At 34.5% G+C, this 25,999-nt stretch overlaps 3 protein-coding genes across 4 annotated transcripts; 2 read left to right on the top strand and 1 right to left on the bottom strand.

Annotated features, from left to right (window-relative positions):
* The first annotated feature begins 1,431 nt into the window (after positions 1-1,431).
* Positions 1,432-7,907, top strand: LOC142629676 (uncharacterized). Of its 2 annotated transcripts, none has more exons than XM_075803712.1 (6): positions 1,432-2,079; positions 2,529-2,686; positions 2,886-2,944; positions 3,060-4,832; positions 6,548-6,701; positions 7,063-7,907. In XM_075803712.1, exons 2-6 carry the CDS (start codon positions 2,584-2,586, stop codon positions 7,734-7,736), a joined length of 2,763 nt encoding a protein of 920 aa, XP_075659827.1. In that variant the 5' UTR covers positions 1,432-2,079; positions 2,529-2,583; the 3' UTR covers positions 7,737-7,907. The 2 variants fall into 2 exon arrangements, with proteins under 2 accessions (XP_075659827.1, XP_075659828.1); XM_075803713.1 differs by having other exon boundaries at positions 2,889-2,944.
* Positions 7,908-14,467: 6,560 nt separating this feature from the next.
* LOC142627367 (uncharacterized) lies at positions 14,468-16,114 on the top strand. Its single transcript, XM_075801211.1, has one exon. It carries the CDS (start codon positions 14,585-14,587, stop codon positions 15,740-15,742), a length of 1,158 nt encoding a protein of 385 aa, XP_075657326.1. The 5' UTR covers positions 14,468-14,584; the 3' UTR covers positions 15,743-16,114.
* A 3,120-nt stretch (positions 16,115-19,234) lies between these two features.
* On the bottom strand, positions 19,235-25,712 carry LOC142629358 (putative protein disulfide-isomerase A6). The gene is made up of 11 exons (XM_075803329.1): positions 25,483-25,712; positions 23,818-23,902; positions 23,450-23,547; positions 23,032-23,087; positions 22,030-22,147; positions 21,841-21,868; positions 21,671-21,762; positions 21,310-21,466; positions 21,099-21,223; positions 20,777-20,876; positions 19,235-19,608 (listed from the first exon to the last, which is right to left on the bottom strand). Exons 1-11 carry the CDS (start codon positions 25,644-25,646, stop codon positions 19,543-19,545), a joined length of 1,089 nt encoding a protein of 362 aa, XP_075659444.1. The 5' UTR covers positions 25,647-25,712; the 3' UTR covers positions 19,235-19,542.
* Positions 25,713-25,999: the final 287 nt, after the last annotated feature.

A 25,999-nucleotide genomic window follows, 5' to 3' on the forward strand; every position in this document is an offset into this window, starting at 1 on the left:
ATTATGAAGGGTGGTGAGATTTGTTTGCATGAAGTGAAATATTGTAAACTTCTACTGTTCTTTAAAGAAGTTCACAAGATTGGTTTGTTCCATGAAGATATTCTAAATCTAAACCTCTTGTTTCTTTTTCCTAAATTGTGGTGGGTGTGTGGGTGTGTGTGTGTTTGTTTGGTATTGGATGTTGTATATAGAAGGAAAGAAAGTAGAGAAGGAAAGTTCCTAGCTGTTGAAGAGGACCACTAGTGTTGCACCTGAATGGTAGTAGACAATTTTTAATTAATTATATTATTATTATTTTTTGAGAATGGGAGTAGGCAGATTTGGATGGATGAAAATATGTTTTAACTATTTTCATTTAATTTATTTTCCTTCATAGCTTTAAATTCTAAGCATGCAGAGAGAGGTCACTTTCTTTCTCTCTCTGCACCTGTCCCCCATAAATATATAGGAGCTTTATGGTTTAAGGCTTTAAGCTAACTTCTAACTAAATGAATCTTCTAAAGATGATGTAATTGATACCTCATGTTAATGTACTCAAAAATAGTTATTTACAAAAGAGAGCTTCTTTTTTTTTTTTTGAGAATAAAAAAAAAAGAACAAAAAAATGTTGATCAATTTTTTATATATAATTATATATTTATATGCATATATTTTATAGAACATAAATATGATATGCATGTCAAAAGTCAAAACATTATCCTAAACTAAATGCTTAATCCAGTCAATTTTAGGATATTTTATGCCAAGTATTAAAAATAAGGTACACCACAAGACTTGTGTGGTACGCGTGATATTATCCATTTTTGTCACATGGTGTGAGGTCAATGAGTCCATGTTAAAGACCTTATTTTTTTTATTTAGCCAAAAGAGAAGTAAATAAGGTACAATGAAAGATTCTAATTTTAAATTTTCATAAGGTAATGAACCAATTAATAAATAAAATAGAATATAATTAAATATATGATATGTGCTATTTTATAATAATTATTCTTTATCGTCACGTGCGATTACTTTTTTATTCCTTGTTCAAATTTTTTTAGTACAATAATTGGGGATGCAAATTTTAAAACTTGATTACCTTAATAAATTAGAGCAAACTACAAAATTGGAGGCAAAAAAAAAAAAAATCTTATTACCAATGTTAGCATAAATAAATACAAGAATTCAAAGAATGATTTTGAATACTTGTTTACCACTTGATTTACCAAGTGGAGTAGTGGACCCACCAGAAATTAAGGGTCAAAGGGCCCCAATCCAACAGTGAATCCCCACGTGGCAATGTAAGAAAAGAAGACATCTCTTTGAGTTCACACTTCACACGAGAGAGGAGCTTCAACTTGAATGCCTTCTGATTCCTTAAATATGAAGGGCCAGTACAGTGCAGTGTCTTTTCTTTTTCTGTTCCTCAAGAGTGAATATTTATAATTTATTACCATTCCACGCTACTCTACCTGCCCAGTCTCACAGAACCATATGTTTAAAAAAAAAAAAAAAAAAATTTATTTAAACTCTTTCAAAACCTTTCTCATTGTCTACCCTTTTTACTGAATAACCCTCTTTGACTCAAAAGACTTTCTTTTACCAGAAACTGAAACTCTCTCTCTCTCTCTCTGAGCAAATTTCATATCTTTTTTACATTCTGATTGGTGCTGTTTATCTCTTTCTTTGTACTTCATTGGGCCTTTGTTTTCTTTGGGTTTTTCTGCTAAAGCCAAATTTTGTTGCTTCTTAAGACATTCAGATCTTTTCCTGTACTGCTCAATGTGCTTGTTTTAGTGGGGTTTTATTTATTTATTTAATTTTTAAGGAACTTTCTTGGGGTTTGGTATTGTGGATTTATCGGATAGAGAGGATTAAGTCTTTGGTGGGTTTGATGGGAATGGCTCAAAGCTTTTTGTTTTGTTGCTTATTTTGATGGGTACCATTTAAATGAAGATGGTTGTATACACATCTACATTGTGCTTGCTGTGTATGAAAGTAAATGGGATTTGACTGATTTGCTGTTTCTGCATACAAAAAAAGTTGGAGAGTGGCTGTATGGGAAATGGGGTTTCGCAGATGAAGGCATTGTATTTGTAGGTGAGGTTCTGATTCTTCTGATTGGAATGACGGAAAAATTTTGTGCCTTTCTGTTTATTCTGAAGACTGCCCATTTGAATATGAAAGTGAAACTCACACACACACACACACACACACACACAAACACAAACAAACCTTGTGCTTGCTGCTTATGCATATGTAAGATTGGTGTAGTCTGATTCATATGTTCAATAGTTTCTTTAAGAGATTGAGAAATGTTCTCTCTCTCTCTCTCTCTCTCTCTCTCTCTCTCTCTCTCACACACACACACACACACACACACTTAAGAAAATTAGGGGTTTTCTGGAAGTCACCTATCTAAACGAGCAATGTAGTGATATTAAACTTCAACTTTTGTGCTGACCATTTTGTTTACATATAGCTATTTAAACTTCTTTGCACATTTATTAATTGAGGCATGATAAGATTTACTATTATATTTCAAACAGGTTTTGTGAAATATATCTGGGGTTGTTGCGGTAGTTTGCATTTACAGAGGAGAAAATGGAGGTTGAGAAAAGACGCTCAAAGGGAGGCTTCCTTAACTTGTTTGATTGGAATGGTAAATCTCGGAAGAAGCTGTTCTCTAACAATTCTGACTTACCTGGTATGTGTGTGTTGTTCTGTTTGCCTTTTTTTAATGACATTGTATACTCTTAAGTTCATGATTGTGCTTGTTATATTGATGTGTATATACATGCCTTATCTTTAAAGTGATTCTATCATTTTATGCCAATCTTTGTTATTTCTAGTTGAGCATAATGTTTGGTTGACTATTCTTAATGTTCCTGCCACTTTGAATGTAGAAGAACTGAAGCAGGGGAAAGAAAGTGTGGAGAATGTGTCAAAATCATGGCCTAATAGGGTAGGCACCACCCCACCCCCTTTTTCCCAATTTATTTTCTTTTCTTTCTCTTTTTTAAAGTGGGATAAGACTAGTATAAATGTACTTGCTTTGTCTGCTATGGCTATAATTCCAGGTAGAGGTAAATGAGAATGGAGCAAGTTCAAGTAATAAAGGAAGTAGTGACTATAACTGTGCTTCATCGGTGACTAGTGATGAAGGCAGTGGGACTAGAGCTCCTGGAGTAGTTGCTAGACTCATGGGTTTGGATTCATTGCCAGCTTCAAATGTTCCCGAGCCTTGTTCTACCCCATGTCTTGAGTCTCACTCTTTTAGACCATCTCTTTATGATAGGAGCAACCCTAATTTGTGGAGTGATTATCAACACATGGACTACATAAACATGCCCAATAAGCTGGAGAAGTCTTCCTGGAATCCCATAGAGTCAAGGGCACAAAAGGTGCAGAACCGCCCAATTGAGAGATTTCAAACAGAGATGTTGCCTCCAAAATCAGCTAAATCTATTCCATTTACCCACCATAAGTTGTTGTCTCCTATCAAGAGTCCTGCATTTATCCAAACAAAGAATGTAGCTTACATAATGGAAGCAGCTGCAAAGATAATTGATTCAAGTCCACGGGCATCTAACAACAATAAAGTGTCATCTTTTGGATCTCCCTCAGTTCCATTGAGGATTCGGGATTTGCAAGAGAAAATGGAAGCTGCACATAGAGCATCCAAGCCTGGAAGACTCAAGGAACCCAGTGTTGTTAAGAATAAGAAAGGTAAGACTAATGACATGAGCCACAGTGGATCAGAATATGCATCAGTATCCAAATCTTCTACAAATTCAGAAAAGAGTGGTTCTGAGAATTCGAGGAATAAGGGAAAATCTGTTTCACTTGCAGTACAAGCACAGGTCAATGTCCAGAGAAAAAATGGATCGACTTCAACTAGTAATGGGAATTTTAGAAGTCAAAAGGAACAGAATGATGTCAAATCAAACCACTTTTTGAAGAATCAGCCAAGTATGCAAAGAACTGCACAGAAGAGAACTTCTGTGAATAGGACTAGCAATGTGCTCAGGCAGAATAATCAGAAGCAGAATTCTGTATCCAATAAAGATATTTCAAGTTCAAAAACTTCAGTTTCCCATCAGCTAGCAAGAAGAAGTAAGTCCATTGATGGTTCTATCGGGCCAAATAGGACTGTAAAGAAGGTTGTTGTGAACTCTGAAACTGGGGCTAAAAAGCCACGGTCAGTGGCAACTCATACTGACAAGGAGTTTTCATCAGCCAAAACTAAGAATGTGTCTCGGAAGAAAATGTCTGTTAGTGGGGATGTTCAACCTGAAGAAAACATCATTGATGATACATTAATCAATAATGATGAAAGTTCTAGAAAATGTAATGTTGCGACTGATCAGTGCATGAATTGGGGTACGGATAACATGAAACAAGGAATGGATGTCGTTTCATTTACTTTCATGTCTCCCCTGAGAAGATGCATGCCTGAAGCACGGTCCTCCAGTGAGGTCATGGGAATAAATAACCACTTCGGTAATGATTCTTTTGGTAATGGTGATCGCCATCTTCAAAATAATCTTGATCTATCATGTCCAGGGTTGAATGTAACTGGGAGTGATGTTTTGAGCGTTCTTTTGGAACAAAAGCTGCAGGAGTTGATATTTAGAGTTGACTCATCCCACTGTAACCTGGTCGGAGAAGAGACTTCTGCTAGTTTGGGATCCAGTTTGCAAGATTCAATTCCCAGCATGGTGAGCTCCACATCAAGGGAACAGAATGATAGGTTTCAATTTGGTATTCATAGAAGTAAATCAGAGAGCAAACATGATTATGATTTCTCTTCAGTTGATGGTCTGTTGCAAAATGTGGACCAGCAGAGGCAGGTCTGTCTTCTTTGTTTATACCTTTCCGGTGAATCTATCATTCTGTTCTGTGTGTTGAATTTTCCACCTTGGTGGTTTTCTATGACCAAATCGATTATGGAGTCACTTCCAGGCATAAATTGCTAGTTCAAGGATTCCAGATGATACTTTTCCTCTACTAGAAATAAACAATAACATCAACTTTTATAGTACTAAAAGAACAAAATTTTATTAGTAAAATTCTCCCTGGAGCCACAGGCGGTTCATTTCAAAGTGAGCAGCTTTAATTAACCATCTACAAACTTTAAATGTTGATACAGATCCCATTGTTTGCCAAATTTCTGAATTTAATTTAATGGGTTTGTAATTTGTGTCAATTAAGAGGAATTTGAAGCACAACAAGCAATAAAATTTCAAGTAAAAAGAATTTACACTTGAAAGAGTGAAAACTTATTTGCATTTAGTGTGATTTGAACAATACAATCTTTGGTGAGTATCCTTGCTCAATCTGACAATGAAAAGCTTTCAAACTAACTGCTACACCTGCACCACTCCTAAGGATAAAATAGAAATGTTCAATGATTTGATCTTTGTGTCTCCTCTGACTTCTTATTTGTCTTCCTTTTATAGTCTTCACCTTTACTGCCACCATTCAAATTCTACAAAACTATCTTGCTTTACTTGTTTTACAATGAGCATAATGCTACATGCAACTTCCTTATTTGTTTTAAACTTCTCCACATGTTGCACACAGAAGTCATACTGACCTGGTTTTAATTTTGAGTATGAACACTCATATCTGTCGAGAAGTGAGTAAGTTCCGGTTGTAGCCAACTAATGGAACTTAGCTGATTGTTGTGGGGTTTTGTGATGTAAATATTTTTAAAGTATTGGGTTTATGTTGATGTAAGGGACCAAGAGGCTAGCTATGTTGTAAGCCCATGTTGGGTTAACCCTAGCTTCTAGTCTCTATATATACCCTGATAAGGGTTCACTGTAATTGATGACTTGAGTATATAGTAAAGATGCAGCGGCAAGGGTTATCCCTACATGAGCTTACAATATATTGGGCCTCTTGGGCCATTTTACATTAACATAAATAACATAAACACAATATCTTAAACAAATATGATGCAATTATTGGAGCAGCAGGAATTGATAATTCTAGTAGTATCCATTAAGATTAAATACCTTTCTGATTTGTGTATTAAGTAGCACGTAGTTCTCCTGGTTCTGAAAACTAGCTTCTATTCTTGGTAAATTTAGTGGTCAGTATGTTCTTCAGCAATGTAAATTAATGTTGTTGATGGCAGTTGATCAAATATCTTTATGCCAAAACTCATGTCCCTATTATATCCATTAATTTATGAAGTTTTGGGGTTGACCCTGATGTTAGGTTTATTAATTGGTTTCTGACTTCATGTCTGTCTTATGTGCAACTACAGCCACTAGCACTTATTCAGTACCAGTCCATACTCCAGAACGAAAGGTTTTCAATTGAAGTTTATGTCAACTAAAGACACCCATAAATTGCCTCCATATGTATGAAGGAGTTATTCATGATCATAACTAACATAAGTTGGAAATTTCAGATAGTATATTTTTCTTGGATTCCTTTTTTTTTGTTTTGTTTTCTGGGCATGCCTTTCATCTCTGAGTTATACAGATTATGTATTTCACATGTTGAACATATGTTTGACATATTACTTTCCCACGACTCAAGTTCTCTTCAACAGTTTCAGGGATCTGAAGGGATGGAAACACATAGCAGATGCAGCAACGACAGGGCAACTGGAGGAGAACTTGATTGGCTATATCCCAGGCCTGCTTCAAGTTTTGAACACTCTTTTGGGAGAAAAAGTTTATCAGATAGTAGCCAGAGTGCCAATGGTAAATTTAGCCTTGTACTTCTTTCACTACACATGATGAGAATAAATAATGTCAAAAAATAGCCTGGAACCTAGTTGTCATCAGAAATGATATGTCCATTGAAAAAAAAAAACCTATTCTTTCAGTGATGCAAGGCAATGATCTATAAATAAAGAATTCAAGTATTGTTGCTCCAGTGGTATATATAAAAGTTAGTGATTTTTTGCATGATTCAGGAATATTTGCACATCAGTGGTTTTCTGCTCATGATGTGTGGGTAATTGGTAGTGTACAAATGCATGTGAGAGCTTTGATTTGGTGCCTATTACCATATGCATGTTTTTATCAGATTAATAACCAATACATATACTCTTCTTTTCAGGGAGCACAAAGTATTCATTGGAGCAAGCAGAAGATTCGTCTAACTGGCACTCTACAAATGAATCTCTACTAGTGGGAGGTGAGACAGAATTATCGGACACAGCCTCTTCCATCTCTACATGGGATGTGGGCATAAGGCATATAAGTAGAACATTCAGTTCGAAAAGTTTCAAGGGATCAAGCAACTGGGAACTAGAATATGTGAGGGATATTCTTGACAACGCAGAGTTGTCATCAGACGATTTTGAATTGGGTCAGGCTGGTAAGGTTATAGCCTCAAATCTCTTTGATCAGTTGGAGTATCAGGGAAGTGGATCAGAAATAAATGAAGAAGAGAAAGTCAAGCTTGGGCGAAAGGTTCTGTTTGATTGCGTAACCGAATGCCTTAATTTGAGGTACAGTCACATTCTTGTTGGAAGCTGCAAAGCATGGGCTAAATGGATGACATTGTGTGGTAGGAAGGTGTGGCTAGCAGAGGAGTTTTATAAGGAGATTTTAGGTTGGAAAAACATGGAGGATTTCATGGTGGATGAGCTCGTCGACAAGGACATGAGCACTCAGTATGGGAGATGGATTGACTTTGACATGGAGGCATTTGAAGAAGGTGTGGAGATTGAGAAGGGAATATTGGCTTCTTTGGTTGATGAATTGGTTTTTGATATGTTGCATTTCTAGAGCATTGATGGCCTTCTTTTAATTTAGTTTCAATATGTCCAGTTGGAATGGTCCCCTAGCGGATCTTGTACTTTTCTTTTTCCTTGTCCCTTCTGGTATATATATTATTATTCAAAAAATACGCAAAGCATAAAAGATCATTCATTCAAGTCAATGTTTCTCATATTTCAATGTGTAGCGGCTCCTAGTACCGAATTAAAAAGAATGCTTTGGTTCATTGTTTTTCAATGACCTCTGGTTTTTACCTCCTAAATCGAGTTAAAACTTTTATTCCTGTAGTTCTTACATACAGTGAAAGATGGAATGGTTATGGCTTGTAAAATTGAGCAACCTTTGTGGTTCTGCAATTGGTACTTGTGGTCAGTGTGGTAAAATAGTTGATATTCTTGGCAACACTGTTGACTGGTTGTGGCATTTATAGAAAAAAATTTGTCAACAGTAGTTCTGATGATGTTATGGTATAGGCTTGGCTCAGAGCTGTGAGTGAGGTGATAATGGTGAGCTAAAGCAATCATTATCTTACGTGTTCTATATATGCATCCTTCCTCCCATGGAATGTGGGTCTAGCATGGCTTGAAAATGTATACATCGGACGCATAAGATACCCTCCCAAGTTAAAAAGTTGGTGACAACTTCAGCTTGAGCTTGGGGTAATGGTGCGGCAGCTTGACGAAAATGGCAAAATTACAAAATGCTTCTTTATTTGCCATTACATTTTAAGGGGGCTAATGATTCTGGCAGCTTGGTAAAAAATGGCAAATTTACAACAAGCCATTAAAGGTAAAGGGAGTGATGGTTCTGGCAGCTTGGTGAAAATGACAAATTTACAACAAGCTTCTTGAGCTTTAGCTAAAGTATACACGTCTATAGGGCCACTGGCTGTCCTTTTGCTAATATTGACTTATTAGAATTGGTTTATGAGCTTTCGCCGGTGCCTACCAATGTTATGGAGAACAGGACTACACGCTTATCTTATCTACCCTGGTGCTTGAGTGGTTGCCAAGGCACTCTCTTCCAATGTTTCATGCAATAATTGTTTAGAAAGTATACAACTTTTTTCAGGTCCTTGTTATAGAGAGAACAGTATATGTCATAGTTTTCTTTACCCACTTCAGGAAAAAAAGGCTCATTTATTTCTTAGGACGCCTAATAGACCAATCTCGCCACTTTGGCCGGCTTAAAGATTAGGTGGGGCTCGATAAGAATGTCCAATTTCAAATCAAAATCAAAGTCATGGTCATGTTTATTTTAATCAATAAGTCTAAAAAGTAAAAATACCAAAACAATTAAGAATCTTTCTCACAATTATTGTTGAGTTAGAATATTTGACTAGCGTTAACAAAAGTTATTTTAATGATAGACTGTGTGAAAATGATATTACTTAAATTATAATTTGTTATATTAGACTAAGAGCTTGTAATATGGTGTGATTTTGTGTTAGAACATTGTTCCGTCTTCCTTAAATGTATGTGTTTGCCTTTCTTTTTTTTCTTTTTTTTTAGAGCTTGTAGCCCAATTAGCACTTTTTTAGTTTTTCTAATAAAGACTCCAAAATTTAAATTCTACTATTCCCAACTATCAATACATTAAAAAAAAAAACTTACCACATTTGTAATTATGGAAAAAGTTATAAACATTTTTGTGTTCTTACCATTATTATATTTTTAGAAGGAGACCACTAGCATAACCTACTAGGAATAAGAATGTAAACCTAATCACTAATTACCAAGGAATAGAAATTACATAACCTAAGAGGGTCTTAACATATTTTTTTAATGAAAGTATTAAAGATAACATTCTATTGAGAACACATTGGAAGCATTTAGTTTATTCTTATTGGTCATGATCATGAGCTCATAGCCTATTAACCAATAGTTTCAAAAGTACATTAACAAACACCTAGCCTAAAGATTTCTTCTAGTACCAAATCATTGACTAGGCAATATAAAAAAAAGCACATGGTTTTTTGTTGCATTTATAGGACAAGTTTAGGTGTTTAACATTCGTTTGGTATGCTTATTGATGGGAAAGCAAACTGTATGTTCAATTCAATGTGGTAGTGATGAACAATGTCAACCCACCTCACATGGCCTAGTATGAAAGACAAATCTAGGAACATATCACGTGGTTTCCTCCTTAAGTTTTTCACTTTCTTTTCGCCACCACCAAATTTTATATCAGTTTATTTCTCTCTAGTGGTTCCACTGATTGCATCACATCTAACTTTTTATTTTATTTTTTAAGATTCCTGAATCTTGATTAACAGGGAGCAATTGGAAAAAAAGAAAAAAGAAATGCCACTATTTTAATTTTTTTTTTTATGAATCCATTTATACTAAATCAACTACAAAATGAAAAATTTATCCCAAAAAAGAAAAAACCTACAAAATGAAAAGACAATTAATTGTGGATAAAGATCCACACAGATATATAATTTTTTGAGAAGGTACACAGATATATAATTGATAGTTGAGTTTCATTACTGAGAAAATATTGCATTATAAACTTGCTTGTTATACTAGCCGAACCAAAAAAAAAATTATTTGTCGTGAGAAAAAGCGTCTTTATCAGAAATATTCATAGTCCTAAACTAATGATTAATGAACATGCATCCTTTCTATTTTTAAATGATTTAATATGAAAGATAAAAAATATGTTTCACAGTTAAGATTTTATTTCTTGTCTTAATGATATACATAACTCGAATCATTTTTTCCTTAAATTCTTAAGCACTTTATGTACGGAAAGATACTAATTAAGCTACAAATTTTTTAATAATTACAAGTTTCTTGAAATTTCTTGGTGAGATCTCAATTTTAAAGACTAAAATTTTCTTTTCTTTTTAAGTATTTATAATTGAGAAAAGTTAACAGAAACATAGATGCTCACATTGGTTTTAAAAGTAATTTTAGAAATTTTTTATTAAAAAAGAAAAAGTAACTAATTTTTCTTTTACCCTTTATTTATTTATATATATATATTACAAAAAAATATGATTAAAATTTTCTTAAAATGATATATTAACAAATGTCGTAAAAGCATACATTAACCGCACTATTATAATTTGCATAACCAAAAGAGATCAACTTCACCTCAACTTTATGATTCAAGGGGGGTCATGAGTGTAATGGCCCAAATATACATGTTACTCTAGCTAACCTTGATTTCTTTGTTTGAGGACCTCTCACTCAGTCAATCTAAAAACTGCACCATGTTGGTCCCAAATTCAATAGTATTTTCACTTTTATACTATTAGGGTGTGGACAAAAAATGCACATGTTGAAACTTGAAAGGCCAATGTATCAGAAAGCCTAGCCAAATGTCAGAATTCAATAGGCTGAATCACTCTCTTCCCTACCAAGCAAAGTATGGCTAACACCAATATTCTTCTTTCTTGGGTATAGGGAAAACTGAAAAGAGACTCTGCATTCCATAATGTCTACAGATTAGTATGTTATCTTTATTCTGATTAATCAATTGTTTAATTAATTAGATTATTGTTACAATGATTAATTAATTAATTATTTTATTACCCAAAAAAATTAATTAATTAGAGAGGAGGGCATAGATGCAGAACCTCGCAGCCTCGTAGCAGCTGCCCCAAAGTTAGGATCCTATGAAAGAGAGCTACAACCATTTGCTTCCAAGGTGTACCTATTACCTAGGGCCTTGGTTGAATTTACATAGAAATTGTTTTTCCCCTACTTAAATTTCGGACTTTAACACCTTTTTTGAAACAGCACACCTTTTATGAAACATCAAATTTACGATGGAGACAATTTTTGTACAATATTTTTTAATTGTTAAAGTGAAAAATTATTGATACGTATTTTTATAAAAAATTTATTTTATATTACTTTTATTATGTACCAATCATAACAAATCATCTTGGTTGTTATTATAAAAAAATTTATATTTTTGATAAAGTTACAATTTTGACAAATGGATGTCGATCCTTGAATGAAACTGTTTTGCTTTGCGAGCAAATCTATGACTTGCATGCGAAAATTTTATGCATTCAATATTATTGTTTATCATTCATTGAATCGTAACAATTTATCTAAACATTTAGAAAATTTATGCATTTGTTATTGCCCATTTACCCTTATTCATTGAATCCACTAATTGTTACTTTTTTCCTTTCTTTTTTTTTAAGTTTGAGAGGCATTTAAAAAAGAAATTGCTTCAAGCAGCAAGATTCAAGTAGTCCTATAATAATAAATTCTTCCGGACACTTTGCATGCTCCTACTCCATAGATTTTGAATTATATTCACCATAGCCACAAAACATTAAATGTTTCATTTGAAATTATTCAAACTAGATCACTCAGAAATTTAATACGAGCAGAAATAAAACTCACCAAAATTAAAAGAGTGTAGCAGAGAAATCAATCACGGAAGAACTTTATAGAGGTATATTTATTTTTCAGGTTGGCATAATACACACAATCTATTATTAGTACAATTAAATGCTGAGAGCAGAACTAGTTCCACACTTCAAATTTCAAAAGGAACAATGTATGTATATGGCAATGGCAAGGCTCACATGTGTAATAGTCTCTCTACACAAATCTCGAGGCATATCAACCGGCTATGCCATTAATGAAATTTGTACATTTCATGTGGGAGACATGAGAGCATGAAAATGAAAGTGAAATTTGAGAAATGAGAATGGTGTGCAGAGAAAGAATGGTGGGTGACATCACAGAGGATCACAAAAATAAATAAAAAAATTTAAAAAAAAATTGGGGAAATGAACGTGCCACCCTCTACTGTGATTTTTTTATACCCAAATATCAAATTGGGTCCTTTTACGTTTTCCCACTTCGATCCCTACTCTTCTCTCAAGGACACCACTTTTAATTCTTTTTAGGTCACATTTAATGCTAATACAAAGCCTACAACTTGAAAGTTGAAAGTTGAAACAATCCAATTTCCCATATACACCCAACCTTTAGTTATTACCCATAGGAAAGAATTTTTATCTGTGTGGTTTGTGGTTGACTACAAACCCATTCATTCACTCACAGATCACAGTACATTCCTATATACGTCAGTGTGGGTTTGTGTGTGTGATTCCTGTAAAAAAATGACAAACTTGTTTCTTTCCTTAATTGTATAAAGCTTTGAAGTTCTTGACTTTGATGAAATGAAATTGTTTTATCACTAGTTACAAGTTGTTCACTATAATGAGATATACTACAAGTTGTTCAATCTTAATTATGAAAACATAATCATCCTAATAACCCCATAAACAAGAATTAGTTTTCCTTCCGAGATATATGAGTATGACAAAAATAATTAGGTATGACAAAATGATTCGTTTCCATAGACCTATCGCATGCGAAGTTTTTCATCTCAAAGTGAATATGAGATGTGAATAAGTTTTGCTCTTTTTCTACTTTCCTCTTTTTGCTTTGTCTTATTCTAAGTGTATAGTTGTTTTTTTACCTAATTTATATCCTATTATTATCCCCAAAACACTCACCTCTCCCTCTCATGTTACTCTCACAGTTGTTCTCTGCATTTCCCTCTCAATATTAATGTAGGAATTACCTCATTAATAATGATAAATACTTCCAACCAATTCCATCTCGGCTTAGTTCTAACTTATTCCATTCTTATTTTTTTCGGATTTTTCCCTAACCAAAGAGGGAATAAACCAATAAATCCATGATCTTGTTTTGTCCCATTAACATCCTTACGGACCTTACCCATAAACAAGAATTAGTTAATAAATCATTTAATGGAGTAATATGTACAACAAAGTTTACAACTCTTAAAGCGACAGATTCACATGAGATTATCATCGTTTTTACTGTAAGGGTACAACCACATATCTTTTACTTCTTTTAAGAGAATCCACGTAAGGACGTGCAAAAAAAATTTTCATTTTGCACGTCTAAAACTTACTTTTCTATTTCATATATTTATATTTACAAAATATTCACATCAATTTATCTATTATACATATTTATTCAAATGAAATATTCATTTCTTTGACACTGTGAACAGTAATTGTAAGAGTGAAGTTAGAAAAGAAATTAAAAAAAGAAAGTGAGGAGAGAAAAATAAAAAAATTATTTACACAGTAAACAATAACTATGTATATATGAACGATTACTATTTATTTGCAAGACTATTATATATATTTAGGCATTTTTACAAAGATTGATGCGGTAGATTTTGAGTTAAAATGTGTAAAATTAATCATTTTTATATTTTAGAATATTATGTACGAGTTGTGGTTGCTCCTCTCTCAGATGTACTAAGGCTAAAAATATATTTTAATATATCTTTGTAGGTCAAGTAAATAGGTTAGCTACCCTGTGTACTTTAGTGGATTGAAACTTGCTTGGCCATTATAGTGAAATCCCATTCTTGCCATAAAACTGGTTTGGTTGTATTTAGTCAAATATAAAACTCAAAAAAAAAAAATTCTCAAATGGTAAAAGGCTTTAGCTCCTGTCTACTTTAGGTAGCTTGGAACTTTTTTTGATTAGTCACCATAGTGTAATCCCTCTTCTACTTCTTCTTTTTATTTATTTTTTCAGTATGGCAATAAAACCATAATACTTTTTGTTTTAGGGGTTGATAGTAAAACATTAATCAAAAAAAGGAAAACATTGAAAAGGATACTTCAGTATTTTCACTTGAAAATCTGGTACGGACATGACAAGACAAATTACACCGATTGAAAAAGAATTGAAAACCCAAAACTCAACAACAAACAATAGCATTTGCATTTGCACTTGCACTTGCACTCACACACTCTTCTCTCTCTCTCTCTCTCTCCCTCTCTCATAGCTTTCTCTTCTTCTCATTCTCCTTCTCCACAGAACACAACAATGGATCTCCAGAGTCCCAACCACGACAATAATGGCCAAGACTCAAACTTTGACCCAAACTCAGACGCTCCAAACCACACCAATGCAACAAACGATGAAACCCAAGAACCCAAACTCAGTTTTGAAGACTTTGATAGCACTTGTTCCACTCCATATGTAAGTGCACCCTCTAGTCCAGGGCGTGATGGCCCTGTGATAAGTGGGTTCTTTTATAGTGCCCCAGCAAGCCCAATGCACTACTTTGCACTCGGCTCAGCTTTGTCAGCATCAAATACACCAACTTCAGCTCAGTCCTCTTCTTCAATGGATGATTTTGAGTTCTCAGCAAGGTTTGGTTCAAGTGGGTTTGGTGGAACTGGGTCTATGAGCTCAGCTGATGAGTTATTCTTGAATGGTCAGATCAGGCCCATGAAGCTCTCCACACACTTAGAGCAGCCTCAGGTTTTAGCTCCATTGTTGGATCTTGAAGCTGAAGAAGATGATGATGGTGTGAGAGGCAGAGATCTAAGGCTACGTGATAAGTCTTTGCGTAGAAGAACTAGATCTATGTCACCACTCAGAAACACAGGGTTTGAGTGGTCAGAAAATGAAGACAGAGATGCAACTATAAAGAACAAAGATAGTGATGGTTTGGAAGTGGAAGAGGGTGATGAGAGAGAGAAGATTGATTGTTCAGAGGCTACTACTCCTTCAGTTTCAGCTTCATCTTCAAGATCTTCTTCAGCTGGAAGAAGCTCAAAGAGATGGGTTTTCTTGAAAGATTTTCTAAGGAGTAAGAGTGAAGGAAGAAGCAACAACAAGTTCTGGTCTACTATTACTTTTGTTCCCACAAAAGAAAAGAAATCAGCAAACCAACCGGTACTTCCAAAAGATAAGGATAGCAAGCAGAATAGTCCTTCGGCTAATACCAAAGGAAATGCACAAACTTCAGCTAAGAAATCAGCAGGAAGGTTTGCCAATGGAATTGGTAAAAGGCGTGTACCACCTTCACCACATGAATTGCATTACACAACTAATAGAGCTCAAGCTGAGGAGATGAGGAAAAAGACTTTCTTGCCTTATAGGCAAGGGTTACTTGGTTGCTTGGGGTTCAGTTCAAAAGGTTATGGGGCTATGAATGGGTTTGCTAGAGCTCTAAACCCAGTTTCCTCCAGGTAAATCTATCTGTGATGTTGGAGTTCCAAGATTAAAAAAAAAAATTGTATAGATTTTTTTTTTTTTTAGGATTTTTATGATTATCTATATGTATTTAACTATTTATTGTTGGAGAAGCTGTCCCTAATTAAACGAGGTTGATGAAATTATGGGTTTCCTTTTGTCCCCAATTTGCCTTGTGTAAAGGGTCAAGTAGTGTGGAATATCCACCTATAGTGCACTTTGTATCAGTCTTTGATATGGTACTTTCTCTCATAGAGTTTGTTGTAAAGCTATGAGGAAGATTAAATGATCAAAATCTTGTACCTTATGGTTACTAAAGTAACAGCCTATAGAAAGTTAAATTAAAGTTAAATGTAATTATTGTTCTAATAATTAGAGGCTTTTTTATGTTTTGAGTATAGTTATTACCCAATTTGCATCATTGTGATAGAGAAAACCTTATCAGATTATTGAACCAATAATGTGATCCACATGGTGGACATGGCCAGACCTGTTCGGTAGCAAAAGGACCCATGCTAACCCACAATCGTATGCCCATAGTACCATACCAACCCACAAGCACAAAAGGGTGTTCAAGATTTTTGGTTGTTTCTTCATGGATCAAGCCCTTGATGCATTTGCGCAGATTTACATGGCATGGGATTTTTTTTTGGAATAGATGCAATGAGAGCCAATTTGCTTTTGTTTTACATATTTTGGGGCCACAAAAAAAAAGGGGGCTTCTTGTTTATGTAACGATATTGCCTCGATTACATTCGAGCCAATCAATTTGATAAGATCCAAATGGGAAGTGATAAGGGCGGATTATAATCCAAACCTAAATGGGGCAATGTTGTCTCCTAGACATTGACATAAAAGAGTGTGAGATTGTGAAACATTGACTTGTTTTTGTTGAGTTCGTTGTCAATCGAATCCGAAACTACGGAAACATCTCTTTTTGGCTTCTTCTCTTTGGGGTCATTCTTTTCTTTTCTTTTTTCTTCCATGAGAACATCATATTGCACTATCTAAATTTTTTTTTTAAAAACGTAAAAGAGAAAAGCGCACTAAAAACTTCTTAAGCATCATCACTAAACAAAAATGGTTAAAACAATTGTTTTGTTGCTTCACTTTTCACCTTTAAAAGTGAAAGTGTATGGACTTTTGGTCGCATTTGTTAATAAATTGAGCGGAGCCATTAATTATCAGATTCAGATACGAAGCCTCAACTTCATTTATTGTTGGGAGACACTAAATTTTAATCCCCAGTAGAAAGAGGTGCCCAAAATCAAATCATGGTCCCCAGAGCCATTATTGCTCTTTGGTTTATATCCCCAGAATCAATAATAATGATAACATCTAGTTAGGTAGTACTAGAAATATCCGTGTGAAAATTCCACACTGTTCAATCACTATCTACCTGGACTCGAAGGTGTTTGGTTGATATAGGACCAGGCATCTCTATAGCAGTTCACTCACCACTCTCTTCTTGAAAACAATACACAAACTGCTGCCTTGAATTTCACCAAAATAGTTTCAAGATGAGAGCCAAATTTGCTAAAATTGCACAATTTTAGCAAAATTGTAGGAGAAATGCATTTTGAAAAAGTTATGTAACACATTTTTTAACCTACAGTTTCAATTCAAACTCGAGTTCTAAGCAGCTGGCATGGCATGCTAATCACTGAAACTTGAGTTTGAGTTAAAATTCAAGTATTAAAAATGTGCTACATAACATAACTAGATAATTTTGTCAAGTTTTTTCCTTAAAATTTTGCTTAAATTGTGCCGGCAAATTTTGCCCAAGATGAGCACTTCTTAATCACCACGAGTAATTCCAATATTAACTTTTTCCTTTCGACTCATTGGGCTCCTCAATTGTGGATTAGGTGTTTGGTCCTAAAATTTCTTTCCTACCTTTTCTTACTTTCTATAGTTGGTTGACTACGTCATATCACTAATTATTGATTTAAATGAATAAAGAATAAAAAAATATTTAAATAAAGTGATAAAATAATAAAAAAATTTATGTTAAAATGAATAGAATAATTTTTTGAGATTCTAAATATTATATTTTATATCATTCTTGGCGAGAATATTGTTATGGGCAAAGATTTGTAAAAGTAAAGAGCTCCTTTACTACATGTGTTTAAAAATTAAAAATTATTGTTTAAAAATATTTTATAAAAATACATATTAATAAAAATATATATAAAAATACGTGTAATATTATTTAAAAAAATACAAACCGAATACCCGAACTCTACTGACTGAAAAGGCAAAAAAAAAGGAGAAGTGTTGCAGTACGAGTTTACCAAGGTTTGGTAAAAAAAAAAAAGTGGTCTATTTTCTTAGCAATCCTACAACCACATGCACAATTACACATACACAACACAACAATCATGACAATATGGCAGGATTCCAGTATTTTCTACTGTAAAGAGAATCCAATCCAAAACGAAGAAAGTAAAAAAATTATCCAGCCAGGCAAACAGCCCCCAAGGGAAGTCTAATGTTGCAATCACATCCCAATCCCCCATACACATGACATGAGAAGCTCTGGATGTGATGTTGTAAGAGAAAAAACCTTTTGTCTGTTTCTTCAACTGATTAAAGGCTCACATGAATCACGAAAGAGTTTTTTACGGTCCACACTGCACCGTGGGCCTAAAGCTCGCACTACGTTTCTGATGGTATTGCTTTAGGTACCGCATGATCCATGTGAAACTTTTCAGAGTCCTATACTATTAGCCTTTAGGCAGGCAATGCAAAAAATTTTACTTCCCAATTTCATGGTCAAAGTGGTTACCATATCTGCACTATTTTTCTTTTCGATGAGATGAGTTTGCAATTTCAGAACCTCATGTGCATTAATTTCTTTCGGACTTTTGGCCAATAGGCACTTTCACCAGACTCTTATGTAATCTATAATAAATTCCTGGGATATGAAATGGCATCACAAAATCTAATATGGTACTAAGACGACAATCTGCCAAAACTGAGCACGAATAAATTTTGGGCAGTGAATTTTTTAAGAGAATATCGAGAATCTACCCTCATATTTTTACCATCAGTCCTAGCTCAGATGTACACATCCGATTGTCGGTTTTTAAGCTAGTACTTTTTCTATAGCATCTCTCTCTCATTTCCAGTGATATCACATCAACCTGTCCTGTATATACTATGTGCACAGGCATCTACGTAGTATTATTGCTAAATTACACTCACACCCAATTGGTGACTCGAACACACAGCTTTACCCTTTATCTCTCTCATTTTACAAGGCAAGAAAGTGTCGTTGGAGTTGGAACTCATTGGCTACAATTAACTCCATCCAATAAAAAATGGAAATCATTAAGGACAGGTTATGGTAATTGGACCTTAATCCTCTAGGAGAATTAGTGTAAGTAACGAAGACATCTATCTAATGGTCCCAACCTGATCGTACAAGACACCCTTACAGAGCTGCCTACCTTTTGGACCATAGAAAATGCAAGCTCAAAAAAGTAAACATTGTACAACAGTCAATATATGCCTCGTTATATGCCAAAGGGGCTTATGATAATCCGATTCCGAATACAAAAAATAAAAAACTACATATTAGTGTGAATCATATGCTAGCTAACCTTTCCTTCTCTTCTACCATTATAACTTCAAAAAGTGCAAAATGTGATGATAAGGATATGAGTTTAGAGTGCACTAAAAAAAAAAGTAAATTCCCCAAGCTCAAAAATTTTGAAAATAGAAACCCCAGGAACTGGGTTGCTGATACCTCCAAGCAAAATTGAAAGACGTGACTCCTCTCTTGGAACTCCCGAGGATCAAGCGAAGGTGGATAGGATATTCTTCTTGAGGGTAAACTCATCTGCCTTTGCTGGGCTGACAGACTGCACCAACAATACACAAAATATGAGCCTACAAGAGCATGTTGAGATTATATGCAGATAGAGTGGGTGCCAATAATAAACAGCTTCCATAATAGTCCTCATGAGAATTAATAACAGCCCAATAACATTTCACATTTGTCTGTCCACGTATTAATATGTTTTCAACATTGTAATAGTAATTGCCTCAACTGGTGACCACCAGATTTTCAGGCTCAAGTTCTCAAAAGCAGTTAATTTATATACATACGAGGATAATTTTATTGTTCCCCAAGAAGTTGAATTTAAAGTATTTTAGAATTGTTGTGTTGAGATTATTTTGTAACATCTTGTGTCCTATATGGAAGGTAGACAGCAGCTTAGCATGGATGTGATGACCGTTATTTTTCAGCATCTTTAGGTACTAAAAATCCTTTTTATTTTGTAAGTTTTACAAGGTCCAAAAAGACCTTACTAAGGCTGTCCATTGAAATGCTCTACAATTAGGTGTTGTCAGCCCAGCCCCAGCAGGATGGCAATGTTCTTCATTACAGGAATAAAGTACTGCATGATTGAGGAAATAAGACAAGAAAAGATATGCCAATGAGGTAAGGTGGGGGTAAGGTTGTGAATTAGACCCATGAGGTGCATTTGTAACTTACCAATCAAAAAATAAAGAAAACAAGATGCGAAAATGTGATATCCAAAGACAATGACAACACAAAAAAAATGTGTATCATGGGATTGTTAAAAGGTATTTGTTGGTTTGCGCAAAGCAACCAGACAATCAAGGGACAGACTACAGGAAGGAATGAGCTAAGGTCTCCATCTCCCATCATCTTCTCTTCTTGTTCTGAATGCTAAGGGCTATTGAGAAGCACAATTTTTTTCTGAGCTAATTTGTATGTAGTCTCCTAGAGATCTGTCTTAAAACTTGTGATATGTGCCAGCTAATAGAAGTATAGAACCAGGTCTCATATGGACATAAACCCAGTTAATTTGGCCCTCAAAGAGGCAGTAAAGCAAAGAACAAGTCTTGCAACAACAGCCAAGGTCAATATTCACAATCCCAGTATTTCTACAATTCTCAAAGAAATGAAATAATTTTCAAGTGACAAAACAACTTTAAAGTGTCTTCTGTCAAGATGGATTCATACCCAAAATGATGTGAAAAAAAGGTCATATATAGTACCTTCTCAAGTATGCGCTCAAGTCGCTGAATTTCATTCTTGGCATAATCTGCTCCTTTCTCCATAAAGTTCTTGGAAGTTTTCAAATAGATCTTGCCATATCTTTGGAGAGAGAAAGGGGGAAAAAGTTAAGTAATCGTGAGAAACAGATAATCAACTCTATAAACTTGGGTCTCACAAACTTCAGTTTTTACTAAAAAAATTCCCTGTGGTTCCATTAAGAAAGTGGTAATGGTGACTGCCACCAATCATTCACATTATAACAGAGGGTTTGACTAAATTTGATGAACAAATATTTCAGAAGTATGGAGTCACCATTACAACCTGGCAGTTGAACCCTCAAGTTTCTCAACCTCTTCTTCTATGCGGGCAAATACTGCCTTCTTCTCTTCATTTCCAGCACTCACAAATTCCTTCACCAGGTCATCCAAACTTGCAACTATACCAGCCTACATCAAGGGAAGAAAAGATTTATTAAAAACAAAAAAAAGAAAACATGTCATGTTATGGTCCATTATGAATATACAAATCTCACTTTGGATGTATATTGTCCTTTCCCATCACGACTAGTGCCACATTTCTCATTGATAAAATTTACAAAGTCATCTAAATCTCGGCCACCATCATAATCTTTACCGGCTTTGTTGCTCTTTGGGAAAAACTTCAATGTGGGATATCCACTCACACCATACCTGCAAAAGCAGCATCCATGCATCAGGCATATTCACTTTCATAATAGAATTCTTTTATTCATTTTTAATGAATATTAACTGAGTAATTTCCAAAAAGAAATTAACAAGTACATTTAAGTCCACAATTATGAACCACGGAAATCTGAAAGTGGATAGCATCCTACAGATAACAATAAAGAATTCATATTGTACTACTGAACTCACTTTTCACCCAAATCCTTGTAGTTATCAGCATCAAGATTTGCAATCACTACATCTTCCTCCAAGTTAAATGCTGTTGCAACCTTTTCATAAATCTACAAGACAGATAGCAGACATAGATCAGTATCAACCATCTTTTAGGCACAAGATAAAGAAGCGAAAGATATGCTTACTGGAGCAAGGGCTTTGCAATGGCCACACCTGCCACACACCCAGAAAAGAAAAGCATAATTAGAGATGCAAAACTTCAACTAAAAAAGTCTTTTCTGCCATATTCAGGCAGACATAGCTTCAAAGACATCATAACATTAATATAACAGCACAATGAAGTGGACACAGAAAAATTGAACACCTAAACTTACCAGGGTGCATAGAACTCAACCAGAACATCTTTAGTTTCATCTAGGACAACCTTGTCAAAATTGTCTGCTGTTAGTACCACTACATTGGATGGGATTGCGGCTATCTTCACATTGGTCCCTAGACACAAGCAACACTTCAATGTCAAACTATAAGTTGACTAGTGATATGAGTTTTTTTTTAAAGCAACTAAAGTTAACAAGAATGCAGCATGATAGACCATGTAGAAATATTAAAGAATGATAAAAAAAAAACTAGAGAGAGCCATGAGCTGAAGTCCATAGAACAAGTCATGCTGGGCATCAACCAAACAAGTAGGCAAGAATCAATGGAATAACTCAAGGCATAATATCTTACAATTAAAGAACAGAATCTAAATTTATTGACTAGAGTTGCCAGAAGTATTAGAGAACACGGTCCAATTTTCAATTTTCAATTTTCAATCTACTGAAAATTATTGTGATAAATATTAGAAAACAAGTGTCCAATTATCAGTCAATCAGCTTTGAAGTTGTGACGTACTTTAATTAAGTTGTCTCAATTACTAAAGATAACATGTATGCCATTAAATACTTCACATAAATTCAAGCATTTTTTTTATCATAATTAATCATCTCGAAGAGATTGATCTTCAAATCTAACAAGAACCATCAATCCCATGTCTACTCAGCAATTAAAGGAGTGAAATTGGATTCTGAACTTCAATAAGTTGGCTAAAGGCAAAGTCATTGCACAAGAAATATTATGGCCAATCCACTCAAGCAAATATAAGATGAACAGTGTATACATTCAATTGAACGTTATAAGATAATATGTCTACATGGTCCACTGAAAGTATTAGATTATGCACTTATACAAAAGCTAGAAAAACAAATGTAATAGCAAAAACATGATGGGGCAACTTAGGGGGAAAAACAGATGGAGCAACAAAAACATCATGCAAGAAATAACAACCTCCTGCTTTGGAGCACACATTTCAACCAAAATTAAAAACATATTAGTACCTCCTTCCTTATTCACAAACTCAGCTAGGGCTTCTGCAGTACGAGCACCTTCATACCTAAAACATAGAGAACGTGATCAAAAGGTGTCCAGTTAAACATTTGATGCAGATTGGTTAAGGGAGAAGAAAATATTTTAGTATTTTATGTTGTTTTCTCGTTCCTAGTGGCATTAGGATTTATTTGTTTTTTCAAGTTCAATTAAAATCCTTTTCCTAGTTGAATAAAGATTTTAATTGAATATTTTAATATTTTCTTCTCCCTTACCCAATTTGCATCAACATTCCTAAACTAAAAGAATGGTGAAAAACTGAAAATGCTCTGCGATATTTAGAATTTAGGGGTTCACATGGACTTGGGATTTGGGAAATGTTTTTGAGAGGAAAAGAATAGAGGAGAAGTGGGGGATGGGTGCACTCACTTCTTTGGTTCTAGAGATCCTTTTGGAAACCATTGAATTGTGGGATATCCGGAAACCCCATATTTAGAGCATACGCTCTTGTGTGAATCACAGTCAACCTACACCAGAAATCATCGATGAAGTGAAATAACATATCAATCTATCACCATTGGCCATAACAGTTGCAACCTACTGGAAAAAGCTCATTATTTGATTTAAGATGAGAAAATATTGTTTTTGAGATCAATTATGAGGCCAAAAGAGCAACAATTTGTGATAACATGATTAAACAGACCCATGAATTTGACAACAAGAATAATTAATCCAGAATCGTATATCCAGGAATAAAGCAATATTACAAAATAATAATAAGGATTCAAGGAGCTGACCTTTCCAATCAGTACAGACTTTGCTTTCTTGAAACTTGAGCCAAGCTTCTCATACTCTGGAGCAAGCTTTTTACAATGCCCACACCTGCCAAGGGAAACAAAACCATTATTCCAGCTCCCAAAGCAGTACAAAAATGAGAATAACAGAAGAAAATCATAAAAAACTAATATGTATCTTCTTCTTCTTCTAACTCAATTCATTTCATAATCTCCAAAAAGGGTTCTTAAATCTTAATGTTTTACAACTGATCAAAAATATATATATATTTTACAACTGACATCCCTGAAATTTTTCAAGAATTTTTTTTTTAAATTTCTTTTGATTGGTAAGTTACACACACATCTAATGGATCTTGAACCCACAAATTTTAAGAAAACCATATTAAAATGATAGAATCTAGTCAGGCTTTCTGAATGGAGTGGAGCTTAGATCACAACTAATTAAATCTAGAAAACCAGAAACGAAGTGGGTAGAGCTTCTAAGCGCATTACTGAATTGCAGGAAATGACCTTGCCAATACTCCAAACGATCTATTTGATTTGGGATTGCCCACTTTAGATGTAAATAGACCAAAAGCAATTCAAACAAAGCAATATCAATGGTACACCTGACAAGCTCAAAACCCACAGATCACCAATCACACATTCAATATCATCATTTTCCCCCACAAATCAATGGTCCACCTGACAAGCTCTTCAAACACTTTCGTCTTGCATTGATCAGCAACGCTCCAACGACTATATATATATATAAAGCATTCTCAATTGTGTATTTTCTTACTTGAATGAAAGTCATTTGAGTTTCAAATCTTGATTACGTTTTCCTTTCCTACAGTTTCTCATATCTAAGCAATTCAGATACAGCAAATGTCACAGCTCAAACTCGCAGATGCCCAATCAAACACCGTCAATATTGTCATTTTTCCAACAAATCAACTACCCACCACAACGAACTCATCTAACACTTCAGCTAATCAATAAAACAAACACGTATCTAGTACAAACCTAATAACACAAACTATATATAACAAAAGCGTATCTAATATGTGATTCATTTAGGAGAAAACTGATAATGCTAGATTTTCTTAGCAGCCAAACACAGAATCACACAGAGATAGACTCATATATAGCAATATCGAGCTGAAAAACCACAGATCTCCAATCACACACCGTCAATATCCACGAGATGCTCCGATCACACGCTTGATGAGCGCATCACTAAAAACACGCTGATCGATTAGTAAAACGAACTTAAAAATCTCAATAACGCAAAACTATATAGAGCTAACACGTATATATTTTTTCCGTTTGGTTCCTGAGAAAACTAATTTTTCTAGCAACAAAACAGAGAATTAAAGAGAGAGAGATAGTTTGATTCAAATATAGCATTATCGAGCTCAAAGTCCACAGATCTCCCATCGCACACAGTCAATCTCATCATTTCTCCAACAAATCAAACACGAGCTCATCAAAAACACATATTGCTAAAACGATCATTTCAAAAATAAAAAATAAAAAATTCAACAACACAATGAAGAGCTCATCAAACACTATATACAGCTAACGCTAATCTAGTTTTCTATCTGATTCTCGAGAAAACTGAATTTTCTATTCAACCAAACATAGAATTGAGAGAGAGAGAGAGAGAGAGAGAGTTTTTGGTACCAGGGAGCGTAGAACTCGACGAGAGAGTCGCGATCTTGACCGACCTCCTTGTCGAAGTTGTCCTCAGTGAGCACAACGACGTCGTCTGCGATCACCGACGAGGCAAAGAGGAATATTAAGGACAACGCGATCAAAACAGAGCAGCAAGTCCTTGCGTTCTTCATTTCTGTAGCTCTAGCTGTTCAATGCCTTTGAAATTTTCTTGCCTGCTTTTTTTGAAAAATTATCAGAGGTAGAAATGCATGTGAGATATGAATATATACTAGTTTTCTCTCTTTTTTTTAATTAACTTTTTAGTCTTTTTTTAGGCTAAAAATATCATTTTTGTTTGATTTGGTCTTTAGCATTTTGATAGTTTACAATCTAGTCAATTTTCGTGAGTGAGTTGATAATAATATTGACTAAATTTACTAAATTACTAAGTTGAAAATAAAATAGACCAAATCAACTGTTATTAAAATATATGGACCAAATTGATAGCGACACCAAAATGTGTGAACAAATATTATATTTTTTC

Source organism: Castanea sativa, chromosome 3 (assembly GCF_040712315.1).
Source record: "Castanea sativa cultivar Marrone di Chiusa Pesio chromosome 3, ASM4071231v1".
Taxonomy (NCBI): domain Eukaryota; kingdom Viridiplantae; phylum Streptophyta; class Magnoliopsida; order Fagales; family Fagaceae; genus Castanea; species Castanea sativa.